Genomic DNA, 17579 nt, shown 5'->3' with positions numbered 1-17579 from the left:
AGAAATAGAAAATTCTTCACAAATTATCTTGTGCTCCTTGTTCTCATGCAAAATTAATTATTGTACCAGCCAAGATTGGGATTGTATCCCCTAGTTTTTGGAACGTAGAAAAGGTGATATATATGGGCCCAGTCACCCGACCGGTTTACTATTATAAGGTTTTAATAGATGCATCTACGTTATGGTCACTGTGTATTTGGTATCAACTTGCAATTTGGTTTTTGCAAGGTTGTTTGCTCAAATTTTTAAATTAAGAGCACGATTCCAAATTATGAAATGACATTGATAATGTTGGTTTATATCCAAGTTGGTTTAGCAGAAATTGAATGCCTCCAATTATAGCTAAACAATTGGTTATGAGAACAAACTCCCAAAACGAAATTTGGGATGAGATATGTTGTTTAATATGTAGAAACACTTGTACGCATCAAGCCAACGAGTTATAATAAGTTCCCCTATCATTGGTTCAGGGTCAGGGAACCAAATAATTCCCATCTAAGAGTTTGAATCTGCGGTAAATGTATGATTTAATTGCTCCACCACAACGCACAAAGATGGGTCCCCAAATAAGTTTGGGAGGTAAATGTTAGATTTCCTAACATTAGGGGGAAGGATGATAGGCGGCTTGAAATAAGGTATCTTTAATGAATTATCACAGGTATGATCCTCGTTGAAAAGTTAATTCAAGTTAACTGCCAAACGCATTTGCTGACTCAAAAGACAATATTATATTCCAGCTGCAAATGCTCCAATTAGAACTAAAGTCCTTGAAGGACAACGTCTATGATGATAGACCAATCGGTTCCACACATAAAACTCCTTAAATAAGGAAAGGAGCAAATAATCAAGATGGTCATAATAATGAGGCAAGTGCTTTAAAAGATCACCACGACATAATACTTTATAAAACCTTGGGAAAGGCTCAGGTACCTGAAATTGATGAAAAATGAAGAGATCTCGATAAATTATGTCGCATTGAAACCGATATCAAATGACTGTCGATGGTATCTTTGAAATAATATAGCGCTCAACATTAGATGGTGATGAGGATCTTGAATTCAAATCTGTCAAATGTGTACAGATATAATGATTGGCCAAATAAAATGCGTAGTTCAAGTATATTTTGTTTCACTTGGAAAAGTGACGTTTTGGACCTATAGTCCAAGGACCTCAAGATATAATGTCAGTGGGGGTACAAATGGGTTCTTGTGCGAAAAGTAAAATGAGAAATAAAAATCGTAAATATAAAGTACGGCTTGTGCCTTGTGGCATAAAGGTTTTTCGCAAAAGTCCTGACATTATTGTATGGAGATGTATGTATTCTCCTGTGGTGGATGCAATGGGGTTTCTTATTAGTCTGGCAATACATGAAAAGTTTGAATGCGTATAATTAATTGTTGTCAATATGGCTATAAAGACAACGTAAGAAAATCCGTTGGGATTTAAATTGTTCTGAAGCATACAAGGTTTACGAAAATAAAGCTTCAGCAAATCTTTATATGGTGCGATTCCATTGAGTACCCTGATGGTTGTGATTGTTATACCCTATTTTAACCGGAGTCAAAATAGTTTACAACATCCCGGTAATTCCGGGGTTATTTAAAGTTAAGAGTCGTCACCTAATTATTTACGGTGAATTAGGGCACCTAAGGTAATTACCTAAAGTTGATTTGATGTTAAAGTCTACGGAACCAAAAAGATTCTAGGTAAGGGTTCAATTAACTTATGAATATTTGGAAGATAGTTTGTGAATGTTGCTGAAGTTATAAATAGAAATATAATAATGCTATTTAAAGTAAGACTTGTAGGAAAATAGTTATATACCTCAAAGGGAAGTAATTGACTTTGGTGTAAAGACTCAGGAAAGTTTGGTAATATTCCATCAAATTTTAGCAACTTTAGATCCTAATGAAATCCGAGTGTAAGCTCGTTTGAAATCTTTTTTGAAAACTTAGCTGATTGAAAATGTATTCATGCAAGCTTTATCCTTGACTTTTAATGATTCCAATTCCAATTGTTTAACATGATTTTAAATGTTCTAGCTAATGTCGTTGGAGGCGTGTCTTTGTTATAGTGCTAAAATTACTCCCTTAATTACTAATTATAGATGGAATTTAGCATGACTAAATAAAACCAATCGCTATTCTTTTTGTTCAACAAATATCACACACGCAAATAGAGGCAAACAAACCAATTAAAGTACTAGTTGCACAATGCAAATTAAAGGCACAAAAAATAAAATAGAAGAGTAAGAATGATTCAAATGGGCTCAGCCCATTTTGGGGGCTGTTGTTGCCCGCTGCTGTTGGTTATGGGCCTCGACCCAGAATTCTCTCTTTTTTTTATTTTTTTATTTTTTTTAATTTTGCTGCGGGTGTGCTGACACAAGAAGAGGAATTGCGGAGGAGGATGAGTCTCTCGGACTCGTACGCGGAGGTCATGCATAAAAATGAAAGAAAATGATTAGTATATAATCAATAAATAAGGCTAAACAATGTATAATGTAAATTTAGGATGGACCAGTAGACTATGGATATTCCGTGTATATTTAAGTATACTTTGTATAAATACATTCAAACACAACATACTTACAATGCTCAGACACTTATGAATTTAAAACAAGATAATGACCCCCTTTTTATTTTAGCAGCTATATGCTTAAAAGAATAACGCTATCAACGAGGCAAATTCCACACTTGGATAGGGACCATGAATCTTAATAGTACTAAGACAATCCCCGAGATCCCTTTTGACTGGATTTCTAACATTTCCAGCTTGACCAGACACCAAACGAATAGACAATGGGAGCAAGCTCTACTAACTAATAGTGCAGCCACTGTAGTAACCAATTTAGGAACCAAACAGATCTGTTACTCAATGAGGGCACGAAAAAGAAAAAAAAAACTCTTTTAGTTAAAATTGACTCCTGAATATAAGCAGCTACAGTATAAACTAATTTCTAAGTAAAGACACAAAACAAAAGATTACTAGCATTTGATCACATTAGCACAACCAAGTTATTAAATCTTCAAAATTCATAAAACATCATCAAAGCATTCATCGGAATTTGCCTTAGACTCTCAACTTAACCTGGATTCCTAACTAAACACATGTTAAATCTTGTATTTCTATATGTTAAACCCAATTTTGAAGAAAGCAACACCTAAACCGACAAAACTAATTCGTTTCTATAAAGGCCCATTTTAAAACAGTCTTGGTTTCAATATAGAAATAATAGCTATGGCATGAGCTTAAATGCGAACACAAAAACACATATTGACAGCATTTCGATTACAGAGATAATTTCTAAAGTTTGAGATAAATAATATGAACGATCACCGGCCCACACACAAAGGAAAAGGGAAAGGCATTGAATCATGGATCAAAGCTTGAAAGAAATGGAAAGGATGGATTGCAAACTTTGTATCGACAATTAAAACACAAACTTAACATAGCAAATTTGGAGTCTGAGCACATGACAGAGCAAAAGAAAGGAAGTTCTAACACAATGTTCTTATCCAAAATGTGATGACAAAGATCAATCACAGGGTCACGCTTAACAGGCTTGAACTTTAATAACTGCATATCAAGGTTATTCGACACCTAGGATTTAAATAACAACCGATCGTGAAAACACCGAACTAAAAGAAACGTAAGATCGATTTATTCACTAAACTCATACAATAGCCAAGGTAGAATTAAACTATCCATGAAATCAAACCAGCTAGTTCTTGACTTAAAACAAGCTAAAACAGAACTAGCAAATAAACATGACAAAGCAAACAAACTGAAAACGTCGAGTAATTCTTATTAATTTATAACTAAACTAAATCTCAAAGCAAGCAAAACAAACTCAACCTTATGCAAGAAAGCATTCTTGCTCTTCAAATAAATTTATCAATCAACAGACTAATAACTTTACTGACTAGTAACAACGATCTGAAGACAGTACTAAAAAAGAATGCGGGAAGAGATTCGAAGATATGATTCAAATAGAACCTAGTCTATACTTTGCGTTAGTCCTCTTAAACTAGTTCATTTTTGGACAAACAAAAGGGTAACGAAAGCTGTAATGGGCTCATATTTCGCAAGTTCGATGAAAAGAGAAATAAGCTCAACGACATAAAATAGAAACAAAGCTATAACTAACTCCTATTCCGATTGAGATTAAACGATTAAACCTTAACTAACATTCTGAAATCTATATAAAACGAACTAAAATATTAAACACAAAGGACAGAACTGAAGCAAAAAAGAGATGGAGAGTTAATGACCTTTTGTTGGTGCAGTGAATGAGGCGTCGACGGTCTCGAATCTACACCCGAACAGATTCAAACCCCAGATCGAAACAAATCCGAAAGTTTTCGTGTGAGAAATGTTTAAGAACTGATAAATAATTGTCAAATGGTATGAAACTTTAAAGTAAGCTACTGATTCCCCCCAAAAATCTCAAGCCTTCCTTTTTCTTTCGACTATGACTTAAAGACGTATTTATAGGTGTTGAACACTAGGGTTTTGAGCGAGCGGGAATTTGAAAAATCAAAAAATTCAAAAATCGAGTCAAAGCCTCAGCCAATCTGAACGTTGGAATCTTTCACGTGATTCAAATTCGGATGGCTAAACTCTCTCTGATTTTTGGAGATTGTCGTATCTTGAAGCAAAAAAAGGGGAGGTTTTTCCCTTTCAACAACAGAAGGAGCAGATAAAGCAGACCTAGGGATGATTTTTACACGGAAATGGAAAGGCAAAAATCTGTGAGGGTGAAAGGGGGTTGTATTGTAGCTGGAACGGAGAAAGCATGAGAGACGAGAGAGAGATGAAGGAGAGGGTATGCGGCGGAAGTTGAAAGAGATTAGGGATTTGGGAAAAGAAATTATGGGCTTAGCTGGTGAAGTAGTGGAAATGGGCCGGTCGGGTGAATTTTGGTTGTGGGCTAGACCGGGTAGGGAAATAATGTGGGCTAATAATTTGGCTGAAAATTTATTGATCCTTCCTCCTTTGTTTAATTATTTTTGCGCTTCTAATTTAATAAATAGTACAATATATACTATGTGAAGATAATGAATAATTAATATGTAGAAAAATAAGGATTTAACCAAGTGTTGTCTTGTAATTAATTTAACGAGTCCACCCGAAAATGAAACGATGATGAACCATTTAAAATTTGTGATAAAGTAATGCTATTAATGTTGAAAATAAAAGTAGCGAAAATAAAGTATTTAGCTCGTCGATAAGTTTAGAAGCCCGAGTATATAAAATTAAATAAAGGAGGGACAAAATTGGGTGTCAACAGTGATGTCGCCAGATATAATAAATATAATTTAGACCTTATGAAAATGATGGGTATATTGGATCATGAACAATTATAGAGATTATTGATATAGATTTGTTTATCCTAATAAATATTATCAAGGTTTTGTTGGTTGTGTAAAATGCAGGGCATTATTTTTATTGTTACATAAAGCTTGGTCTTCAAGCAAGTTACCGATTTGCATGTGAGGAGGATACTATCACATTATGACGTTCTCTATGACAATCAATTATTGATACTTATTCAAGTCCTGCCAAGGTGATAGCTACTACAAAGCAAGTCAAGGAATGCGTGTCCGTCGAGATCAATAATTCGGCATATGTTGCAATAGTATGATGTTTATTTGGAAATGAAGATTTCAACAATATTGTACGAAGCTTGCATAGCTCAATTGAAAGAAGGATATAACAAAATGAGATAGAATACAACACATTTTGTCAATCTTCTTTTCCAGACACGATCTTCAACAGAAAGGTGAAATAGATGTTCAACAAATACGATCGATTGATAATTTGACAGATGTGTTCATTAAAGCATTACCAACCTCGACATTTGAGAAGTCGGTATACAAGATTTGGATGTGTCGTCTCCAAGAATTAAGTGATATTTTAATCTGGGAGTATAATACGCGCCGTACTCTTTTTCCTTAGCCGAGGTTTTGTCCTTAATCGATTTTCCTTGCAAGGTTTTTAACGAGGCAGCAAGCAATGCGTATTATAAGATATGTGTACTCTTTTTCCTTCACTGGGATTTTTCCCACTGGGTTTTAACGAGGCACATTATCTATATGGACATCTAAGGGGGAGTGTTATGAAATATTAGAATAATATGGTGGATGTCCAACTCCTAAAGAATTAACTCCCACTACTCTTCTCCATGATGTATAGTTAATCCTCCACTACTTCCTCACCATTATGTGGTTATTACTCCCACACCTCCATGATCTCCCCCATAACTATCCCATGATGTCAATTAGTTAATGTCATCTTTAAGACATCCTTTATAACTCTACCTCTATGTAATAGTATAAGTAGACGTATGTGATGTGATATGAATACACACTTGAACACATTTGGATGAATAAGAGATCTCTCCTCTCTTGTCTCTCTATTTCTATTTTTTTCATCCTTTACTATTATTACTCTTTTAACTTAATTTTACAACACTAAATGACATTTTTTTTTTCACCCATCCCGTGTAGCCAACCACTTATCGCACCATTTTGTCCCAATTTTTTGTTTGTCTTCTATTTAATTAAGCTTGATCAGTAAAAGCTTATGAAAAGCTCTCAAATTATACTCAAGTATTAAGAGAATATTTTCTTCTATTCACTAATATTTTCCACGGCTTTTACAATGTTTATACGTGTTTGTATTTGATTAGATTAGGTCAGAATAGCCACTCACATGCTGTTGGATAATTTACATTAAACAATGTTCAAATACTCAAGTTTACCGGCTATGAAGGTACTAAATAACAAATTGTACACTCCGACGCGAATCTGCGATCCAGAGAGTGTGGTATTTTAGAATGTGTGTGATCTTATTATATGTATATATATTTTATTGTATATGTAATATAGTTTGAGTAAAAAGTGACATTTAGTTAAAACTCATAAAATTCGTCCTAGATTTGTTATTGTGTATTGACCGTTTCCAATGGGTAACCTGCAGCCAATGACAGACACAAGATTCAGCTTAGCTCATGGACTGCTATATGAACAAAAGCTTCTGGCAAATAATTTGGAAGTAATCTGCATACTAGTACATTTTTAAATCAGAAAGGAATATTAGTTTGAAAAAAACTGCCGTCCACAATCCTGAATAGTTGGCACGTGTAAACGGTCATTTATTGAAGAATGATTTTGTTAAATTCAAATTTAGATCTCAAGTCAATAAACAAATAACTAAGGTACTATACATTATTTGGTGCTCGATATATTAAAGGTTGACAACAAATGGGAATATAACTTTAAAGCCAACGGTATTAATGGTTATAAAATTTTATGGACATGTGAAATCATTAGCTTTGTTGAATCAACAATAGATCAGAAAGGTTGAGCTAATTTAATATACCATTGCTTCTGTATTCTCCAGTAGCTTTATCTAAACTAAAATTTAATTTGTTGCACGGGAAACCCTAGCTCTGTTATTAGTACTCACCCCTTGTCTTGTGATTGATTTAATTTATTGCACTGAAAACCAACATTGACAATACCGGTTTTGAAAATGACCCTTTTTAATTTGTCACATACTTCACAGGAAAATAAGAAAAAATTGTCAACTAGAATACAGTAATAATAGAACTAAGGGGTTGTTTGGTAGAAGGTATAGTCGGAATATCAAAGACTAATTTTTTATCTACATGTTTGGTAGAAGGTATAAATTTATCCCAGGATAAATTTATACCTTCTACCAAACATGGTATAAAAATTAGTGCTGGGATATCCCAGCTTATACCTTCTTATCCCACTTATACTAGGATTATTTTATACCATCTAAAAGATGGTATAAAATAATCCCAATAGATGGGATAAATTAGTCCCGGGATTATAATCCCGGGATAATTTCGACTATCTACCAAACGACGCCTAAGGTAATTGGAACTTAACACTATGATTGTGATTTTAATTAGGTCAAAGCGAGAAACAATAATAAAGTTGTGAACCTAAAAAAATCTAAATAATAATACGCGATTTGACTGATTTGCAATTGTAGAATTACTAGAAAATTCAATACAACACCACACTCCACACTATAGGAACGTCGTTGACACAACATGGTATTTTTGTTTTAACTGAACAAAAAAGAATCTGCAGGGATCAAAAGTCATGGATGTTGAACATTATGTACTATTTTCTTTCTTTTCTTTATTGAGTCTTTGAAGGGTAGAATTTTTGTTTTCACACTAGTACCGCGTAGTGTCAATGGCCAATGTAACTTTGTTAAAGAAAATTAATTTTTGTGTACTGATAGTATGATATGGTCTTTTTTTTTTTCACACCATTAAATTAAAATAATTTATACAAATATATAATCACCCATAATAATTCTAATTAATTAGTACCCTAAAATAGGATAAATAATTCATTATGATCTATTAAAATATACGGTAATGTAAAATTTCTAGCACCAATATCCATGTATATATATTTAACAATTTGTTGAATTATATATAGTGGTGTTAGAGACTATTAAATATATTGATGTATATAAGTTAAATAATTGTTTTTCAAATTTTTTCAAACTAAACATCTCGGCTTTAAGACATGGACGTATTCATGATTTAAGTTTTATGGGGTCAACCTTTAGAGTTCTTAATATTGAATCTATATTATTCTTAAAGTTAAGAGTTCAAATATACTACTCCCTCCGTCCCATAATAAGTGTCACCTTAGCCAAAAACACGCATATTAAGAAACCAATAATGCAATGTAAAGTTTACCAAATTACCCCTATATAATAAAAATAAATTCTTTTACCTTTTGATTAGAGCATGCACAAGAAGTAAACCTTTTGACATTAGAAATCCAACAATACCAAGTTACTATATGGCTTTTTCCAATAATCATTTAGATGTTACTTTATTGTCTAAGGGTAGAATTAGAAAAAACTAGTCAATTTATGTCTGGGCTTCCTAAGGTGACACTTACTATAGGACAAAAAAATTTGGCTAAGGTGACACTTATTATGAGACGGAGGAAGTATTTATTGTAGTTTTAGTAAAACCTTACTCATAAATTTATGAGCCAATAACATAATGTTACATCCACCCCAGGCTTAAGCTTTGGGATGAAACTTATTTTGGTTGGAAGCATTTGCCCTTTTAATAGGTCATAGGCGTGCCAATTCGAATTAGTCGTATTTTTAAAGTGGATGCCAAACACCGAAATGAAAAATAAAAAATGTTAATGAAAAGCATAAGGTTTTTTTGAATTGAGATGACAATGTGAATGGGAGTGGCCAAAACCAAAGTCAGAGAGGGAGAGAGAGCACATGAAGTGAGCATGAAATCCATAAAATTAGAGAAAAATCACATGCAGCCACAGACCAAAAAACAATAATAAAAAAAAAGTGAGTGAGTGAGTGACATCATTAATCGATCATATTTGTTTGTAAGCTCCAATCTGTTTACAACTACTGTTCCTTATCTGGCCACGACTTCTCCTCTTTCCGATGTTCCCAACATTCAAACATCACGTGTTCCCCCTTTCCTTTTTTTCCCTTTTTCTTTCTTTATTTTATATACTCTATTTATATTTTATATACCAGCCTTTTTTACTTAATGAAGACCATATTCATCTTAGAAAGATAAATATAGCTTAGGTCGTCCTAGGAGGTTTATGGGATATAGTTAAGTTGAATTGTAGTACTATGGTACTACCCAATTGTAGGGACGAAGGAATTATAGCTGAGATTTTACTTGTATGATTAAGTCATATGTTTGGTTGGCTATAAATGTGATTAAGTTATAACCACAAAATTAAATATTTAACTCATACAAATAACTATGTAAAAAAGAAAATTACATAAGCTTAAGATATTAGTAAGGCTTGCAGATAATTTTGTATCATTCAAATTATATATAAGGTAAGGAATTCTGATGATATCACATTATAGTTAAAAATGGAAGTGAAAAACAAAAAGGTGACAACATAGAAGTAGGTTTTTTACCCTGCATTGTTCAGCTCTCAATAAACCTATAAAAAGAAAGAAAAATCATACATAGATGAGACAATAAACATCATATATAGATGAGACAATAAACCATTTGATAGCCTCGAAAGAAGGCGGCTTCAAGCTCTTGGAAAACTTAATCAACTTATAAGATATAGTTATACAAATGTGTGGGAAATGGGAAAGGGGGTTTGTATCTACAGTTCAAAGTTAGTATAAGTAACCATATATCAAAAGATACCCTTTAGAAAACAGTGCTAATACCTTCACTTTCGCCTCAAGACATTATTTTAAACTTCACTTAAAATGAATATTTTCTTTCCTCGAGAGGATGTTTCTCATATTGATATGATCCCATAGGCTAATATCCCTAACTAAAGTAATTTACTTATCAGTGTTATCGTGCTTTACCATAGGATAGAGTATTATATTGTACCTTGTCAGAATAAGCATTGAAAGTTTCATAAACTAATTTTTGTACCAACTTGGAAAACATTGAGATTTGAGAAAACTACCACCAAAGGTTGCTAAATTCAAACTTGTTTTGCAGAGTATACTTTCACTACAAAACATGTCCTTCCACTTTTTACCCACTTACTCCTATTCCCCTTTCTCTTTTTTTTTTATTCTTTTACGATGAATTAGTCTCCAGCTTTCTCCACTTAAATATTGAGTTTGGTCCAATTCACTAGTTCTGGTTCAAACTTTAGATTTGTCGTAAAAATTCATTGAGTATCTACACATATACTACTAATTTAGAAGCCAGTAACTTAAAGTGATTAGAATTCAGAATTTATAAACGTTAAATTCTGACTTCGCCTCTGTTCGTAACGTTTGCTTAATAGTATTGATCCACACATCAAGTATTGCGCTCTTACTACGAGATCAGAGTCCTGACCCTATTCTCCTTATTTCCCTTCCTGACCCTATTCTCCTTATTTCCCTTTCTTAATCAAATTGCATTCGAATCTTGTTGGTGTAAGATAATTCAATCGTATGAATTTAAACTATGTACCTAATTGGTAAGGCTACAAATACAATTTATAGCTCATGCATTTGAATCTCATGCCAATGTTAATACAATGGAATACTTTGATATTTCGGTAGCACATCTATACAAGTAGTTAGCAAAAACAATAAAAATTGAGCGAATTGTTCACTAGCTAGTTAGATGTTTGGAAGATCAAATAAATGGAAATCAATCATGTAGTACTTTTTATCTTTTTCCTCTTCATCTAGATTCGTTAATCCTCACTGGTTACCCACATTTCCAGATTGCAGTATTCTTTATGGGCTGCACGTGACACTTCTCTTTATGCTCTTTCTTTTTTTCTCTCTCTTATTGCTTTTTCTTTGTCTATGTACATTTGGTGAATGATTGCTATCTGAAACCGCAGAGTGCCAGGGAAGTATGAATATATTCTCTCATTATAACCCCACGTTATTAGCCTCTTTAATCATCATTATGTTGTTAATGTTGTTCTGTGGTCCATTAATATTATCCTAATATTGATTTCACATTACAATTTTGTCAAACATTTTGCATAAAAGGAAAAAGACGGACAAAATACTTGAGAACTCATATTATTTGTAAATTTTTTTCGTTATTTGGATTTAAAGTGGAAAAGGGGAACATGGTAAGATGGTCCTCTAGGATTTTTTACTTTACCCAATGTGGAGTTTGGGAATCACGAAATGAGTTGATTAGTGTAGAAGCAAAGGGCTACAACACTATCCAGACATAGGGAAAGAATTAAAAGATAAGGAAAGAAAAAGATGAAGTGCTATATACAAAAGGAAGTTGATTTCATCTTCTGAAGTCACTTGCAAGGGAAGTTGCAAATACTAAATTTGTTATAGATTTTTTAGTTATATATATGAGCGGTTAGAAAGAATTTACTGGCATTTGGTAATTGTAATGCAACATATGTATCTTGTATATTTAATTTTGTCATTTAACTATATAGTTATGTGTGTGTTTATTCTTGTTTTAGTCTGTAACTCTTACACTTAAGTTATTTAATTTTATATAAGCATTAATGAATATGGATAGATATTTTTCACACTGTTTGCACACACAAGTTAAATAATATTATAAGGTAATATAGCTGATAACAAGTTAGTGTCTTTTTTAACTTTATGCATTCTGTGTCCGGGCTTATTAACTTGATTAATTTGTATTCGCACCTTAGAAAGCTTGTTACGAGGGTTATAGTTCGGTAAGACTTCTTGTTGGCTCAAATCTGAAATTTCTAATTAAGAGTAAATGAACCTTTACGTTTTATCACTCTTCCATATTACAACAAAAATCTATCTTTTCTAAGTTATCAAACTACCTTTAACTTTTAAGTAACTAATAGGGTTAAAAAATTTGATATTGACAATTTGCAAAAGCTGGAGGCAATTATTTCTATTTGCTGAAGAGGCTGCTGTGTATGAGGCAAGATAGTGTACGAGTAGTGGTCCATTTTGGTGGAAGGGGAAGTGGGGGACACTAAAATAGGAATTTTGGTAGGGGGACGCTAAAATAGGAATTTTGGTACTAACAAAGTTTCGAGAGACTCGTTATTTTTCTAATCACTCTATAGTTTGTTTCACAGTTCCGCTAACACAAAAAAGCCAGACGACCTCTACGAGAATATTTGTTCTTGCATTGGTTCAAGCATGCATTGCGATTCTTATCTCATCCTGTCTTCAATGGGATATGCACCACTTCAATCAACCATTGGCCTTGCTCCCATTCCCAGATTAAGTCTATCACTATTCACTACTATTGCTCTGGCTGCAGAAAATAAAAATTGTACTGTCAAACCTAAGTCCCTTCACATAATACTGCCATTGGCATTTAGCAATAGTATTACCGAGAGATGTGATGGAATAGTTAAAATTCCTCCATTCTTAAAAAGAAGTTTATAATTCGAGGTTTGAGAGATGTGATGGAATAGTTAAAATTACACTTCATTCAAGTATAGATAAAATTAAAAATGAAGTTTATATATTCAATTTGATTTTTTTTCTTTGAATTCTCATATGATGTTTGGTACCATTTTTGATCATTTGAGCACAAATAATTTTAAGGTAAAATGCTCCCTATTGACTATTTTTAAAGTTTGAACTTGAAATCTCTAAATTAGTTGGGTTGATACACTTCATTCAAGTACTAGATAAAATTAAGAAATGTAAGTGGTAGTATTATTAAGAAATATTCAATTTGATTTTTTTTCTTTGAATTCTCATATGATGTTTAAGTTTTATATCCATGGATTTAGAACTCATATAAAGTCAAACCAAAACTAACTCAATACTAATACTTAATTTGAATTTACACCAAATAATTCAACCTTAAAGGTGAAAAAAACTTAAGTTTTTTTTTCTTGTCATAATTAATCTTATTCCTTATTTTAGCATATTAGTATTTTTAGATTATAGTCATTTTCTTTATGGCTTATTAATTAGCAATATTTAAAGTTTCACTTTTTGCTTGTTATTTTCTTGAAAAATCTCTAAAAGTTATTTCAATGAGAAAAATTGGTGTACTTATAAGAATGGATAAAGAAGAAGATATTGAAGAAATTTGTACAAGCACTAACAGAGTAACAGGGTAACCAAAGTACCAAGTTACGTTTGCATGGGTGACATATGTGTATGGGGAAGTAGATGAGACTCCGAAATTTGAGCCAAAACCCAGAAAGAGAAGAAAAAGTGGGGTGTGGAAAAAAAAACGGAGGAGGTCCCCTTCTTTTTACCCGTACCTTACTGTCCTACACTAATGAACCCCATGCAAAGGCAGGACAGAGTAAAATGGTAAATTGTGACAATGACAATGGAAAAAGTTTGAACAGAAAAACCTTTAGCTTCTCCCCAGAAAGGCTAATAAATATCCCCTATGGTTTTTCAATTGCTTGATTTATTGAGTTCTCATCAGAACCAAAAATACTTTAATGAGTGACTACTGTACATCATTTCGTACAACTTCATCTACCTATGAAACAGACAACTATCTTTGCAGAGTCCACTCTTCTTGGGTAAGGTAGATATATATACATCTTTGCAATTAATGCAACTTTGCGTGCCAACTCCATCATCATTTTATTCACACACCTACTGTGCACAATCAAGACTTTATAAGCATAATGAGACAAATTACAATTGATAGCATGAACCACAGCAGAGGAAATGCTAGTTTTTGAAAAGTAAAAAAATAGCTTGAGGTGGAGGGAAGTCATCTTTATTGAAATCAAGTAGAATATCAGGGTTTATGACAGGGTAGTGTATAGATAAGCCTGACATAAAACAAGAGTGTAGTACCACTCTAATTAATGCAAGGGCCTTTGTACTGTGCACTTCTGTGAAGAAAGAAGCAGATAAAGACATGAGATGGAAGCTCAAACTTGCTACTTTTTCAACCTTTCACTCCTTCCTTTCCTATGGAACCATTAAAATCATCCCCACTTTAGGATTTCCCTTGGCTTCAAATCTAAACAAACAAAGGACAACAGAAATAATATGACAAAGCAAACATTAACAAAAGGAGTACTGGTAGATAAATTAGGTGCTGAATTTAACTCTGTACATTACATATAGTGCATAAAGCGACCAAAAGATTAACAACAAAACAAAAATATAAGAAGAAAATAGAGTAAAGGTAGAGAATAGATTAAAAGATAAAAGTAGCAAAATTTTGCCGGCTGCAAATAGTAATTTCATATTTCCCCCCCTTTGTACAAAGATATTGATTCCCCTGCGCGCGCGGGGATAGTATTAACATTGTCCAAGCTAAATCTCTGTAAGAATTTAGCAGCTGAGCGCCTCATATTTCATAGGAATTGCGCGATTAAACCCGGTTCCAGCTTGTGACAATAGACTCCCAACAATTGCAAGGTCTCTGCAGAACACCCCTTGAAATGAAGTTGATGCATTTGTTGAGCCTGACCCCACCACCTTGCTTTCTGCCTTGCTGTTACATAATGTAGTATTATTAACAGCAGCCTCTGAAGCAACTCTTATTGTAGTATTAGTATTAGCAGCAGAAGCCTTTGAAGGTACTCTTGATGTAGTATTACAAGCAGTGTCCGATGCTCTTCTTGATGCTGCATTAATGCTGATTGCTTCGGCTCTAGATTGTTGTTGTAGTTCTTGATTTTGCTGAACTTGTTGCTGCTGCATTGCCTGTAATACAGCTGCTGCTTTAGTTCTCTGTTTCTCAGCAGCATCTTCATCCATGATTGTCGTCATTAATTTTGTATAACCTTTCTGGATCAATCTATACAATAGCAACGAAGACATTTTAGCCCGATCCCTTACAGAATCAACATCTTTCTCATCCGCAAACTCACACCTCTCCACAAAACTTGTTGATTTATCAGGCTTGTGTCTTAAAGTGAGCAGCAAATGTGCTCTTTCCAATTCGGATCTTGAACAACCGCGCCTCAAACCAATCAACGCATAGTAATCTACAATATTTCCCGTTTCACCAGAAGCAACTCTCTGCTTCAATTCATTCATTTTGGCACCTAATGAACAAAGCCTCCCTGGAATCTCCCTATAGTGCACACATTGACGCTTCCATATTGGTCCAGGTAATTTCCTGTCCCGTAGAATCGAATTATACAACAGTTTCAAGTGTTCGAGGTCATGAAGACTGTCGGGCAAGCATCGAATAGCTTCAAACAAAGCAGCTCTAGTTCTAAGAGCATCAATGCAAGAAGGATCCAATGCTAATGTTCGGTTACAATCAGCTATCGCCTCAGCAATTCGACCTGAAGATCGATATGCTGAAGCCCGGTGCACATAACATTCCGCCAAGAACCCTTGTGGGGCCCCTCGACGACTATCAACAATTTTCGAAAAGTGTCTTATAGCTTCTGAATGAAGCCCTGCATCAAGAGCTGCAATTGCAGCCGTCTTTCGACGGAGCAGGAGCTTTATATGGCTGAGCAGTTGTGAAATGCTCTCCGACTCTGTTTTAGGAGGAGTCGGAGGCTGGTTATTTCGTTCGCCAGATATTGGGAATTTGGCGAACGAAAAACTGTCATCCGACCAGCAAATGCTTTCGCGACGGAATGCATCCGTCGCGATACGTTTCCCGGTTTGTAAAAGAACCATTGCATCTTCCATTAGACCCAAATGGCAACAAGCCTGACCAAGAACCAAGTACCTGAGGAAAAAAACACAAAAATGAAACCTAGTGAGTCCGAGTCAACTCATTCACCATACATTGATACAGCCATTCCAATAAAAGCCTACATTTCTCAAGGAGTAATTAATACTACCACAACTAAAATGTCAGTGTGAAACAATAAAAGAAGCAAAGTAACAAAACAAGATTTAATTTGAACGAAGTAAACAAATCAAGATTAGGACAATCCATTAATCCTATCAGTTAAAGACAGCTAGCAAGCTGTAATCGCGTAATCTATAAGCCATTGTCAGAAAAAATTACCTCCATTGCCCTTCTTTTTCACAGTTCTTGTAAAGTCCAGCCATAACTTTTTTCTTCAAATCAGAAACTGAAAAACACTTGAAACTGGGCTCATCTCTACCCGGTGAGTCATTACTTGATGAAAGTAACTTCATTCTCTCTCTTGAAAGCTGTGTAGATGAGTTATCAGATGAACCAGAAGATGACGTGGACGATGATGATGTTTCATCAGCAGGCATTTTAAGACTAGGAATATAGTCTTGTAACATATCAGCAACATCCTTAAATCGCCTTAGATAAAGTAAAGATCGAGCTTTTAACTCTAAGGCTAGCTCAAAACGAGGTGATAGAGATAGAGCTGCGTCAAGAAGGTTAATAGCTGAAGCAATCTCGTTTGGTTCTTGTGTTGCAATGAGCATTTTTGCATCTTTGATATATTTGTCAACAATCTGTAATCAAGAACCATGAATTAGTATTCATTTTTTTTTTCATTAATACTAATAGATTAAAATGGGAGAAAGGGAAAAGAGATTGTTTTTACCTTTCTATTGCTAATCCACCAATGTTTCTTTTCAGAACAAGAGATCATAGAAGGAGAGGCAGACATATTGGTTGATGTATAATGATCAACCATTAAAATGCAATGCTCACTTCTCTTTGTTTCTTGAAAACTTCTCAAATACTCATTTAATTTGTCTCTTCAAAGTGAAGAGAGAGAGAGAGAGATAGAGAGAATGAAGAGGAAAAGAGGAGATGTAAATAAGAGAAGAGGGGAAAAGAGAGATTAATAGAGAGTGGCAGCTGCTGCTTTGACCTGAGCTGAGAGAAAGTATTGATACCTCTGCATCTTCGCTGGCAAACCACATACCCATTCACCCACCACCCTAGGCTCTACCTAGTTCAGAGTTAATGTATATATTTGGCCTACTACTGGCTAGCTAATCACTCCTTTTTATTTCTTGGATTTGACTTAACCAAAATTCAAAATGGTACTGATAAAATAAGGTCAGTAGTAATGAATTTTTCCGCCTTAAATCAGATATTTTGAGTTTGAACCCTAAAAATAATAAAATAATTGAAAAGAACAAGAGCGTTTTCTTTGCAACCGAATTAGCCAGAGTCTTAAAGTGAATATCAATAATGGAAAGGAGTTCAAAATGATATTTACACT

The 17579-nt window shown here is 34.0% G+C and overlaps 1 protein-coding gene across 1 annotated transcript; it reads right to left on the bottom strand.

Annotated features, from left to right (window-relative positions):
• Positions 1–14508: 14508 nt before the first annotated feature.
• Positions 14509–17227, bottom strand: LOC132063347 (uncharacterized). The gene is made up of 3 exons (XM_059455851.1): positions 16950–17227; positions 16430–16857; positions 14509–16144 (listed from the first exon to the last, which is right to left on the bottom strand). The coding sequence occupies exons 1-3, from the start codon at positions 17040–17042 to the stop codon at positions 14782–14784; spliced, it is 1884 nt and encodes a 627-aa protein (XP_059311834.1). The 5' UTR covers positions 17043–17227; the 3' UTR covers positions 14509–14781.
• Between the last annotated feature and the right edge of the window lie 352 nt (positions 17228–17579).

The sequence above is a fragment of the Lycium ferocissimum genome, chromosome 7 (assembly GCF_029784015.1).
Source record: "Lycium ferocissimum isolate CSIRO_LF1 chromosome 7, AGI_CSIRO_Lferr_CH_V1, whole genome shotgun sequence".
In the NCBI taxonomy this organism is placed as follows: domain Eukaryota; kingdom Viridiplantae; phylum Streptophyta; class Magnoliopsida; order Solanales; family Solanaceae; genus Lycium; species Lycium ferocissimum.
This window is presented reverse-complemented; position numbering and strand designations above follow the sequence as displayed.

What these genes read in the sequence shown, in the direction of transcription:
- LOC132063347 (XM_059455851.1), bottom strand. Translation starts at nt 17,042, where the DNA reads ATGGTTGATCATTATACATCAACCAATATGTCTGCCTCTCCTTCTATG. An exon ending in GGTGGATTAGCAATAGAAAG is followed by an intron (nt 16,858 to 16,949) that starts GTAAAAACAATC and finishes TCTTGATTACAG; the next exon opens with ATTGTTGACAAATATATCAA. An exon ending in GAAAAAGAAGGGCAATGGAG is followed by an intron (nt 16,145 to 16,429) that starts GTAATTTTTTCT and finishes TTTTTTCCTCAG; the next exon opens with GTACTTGGTTCTTGGTCAGG.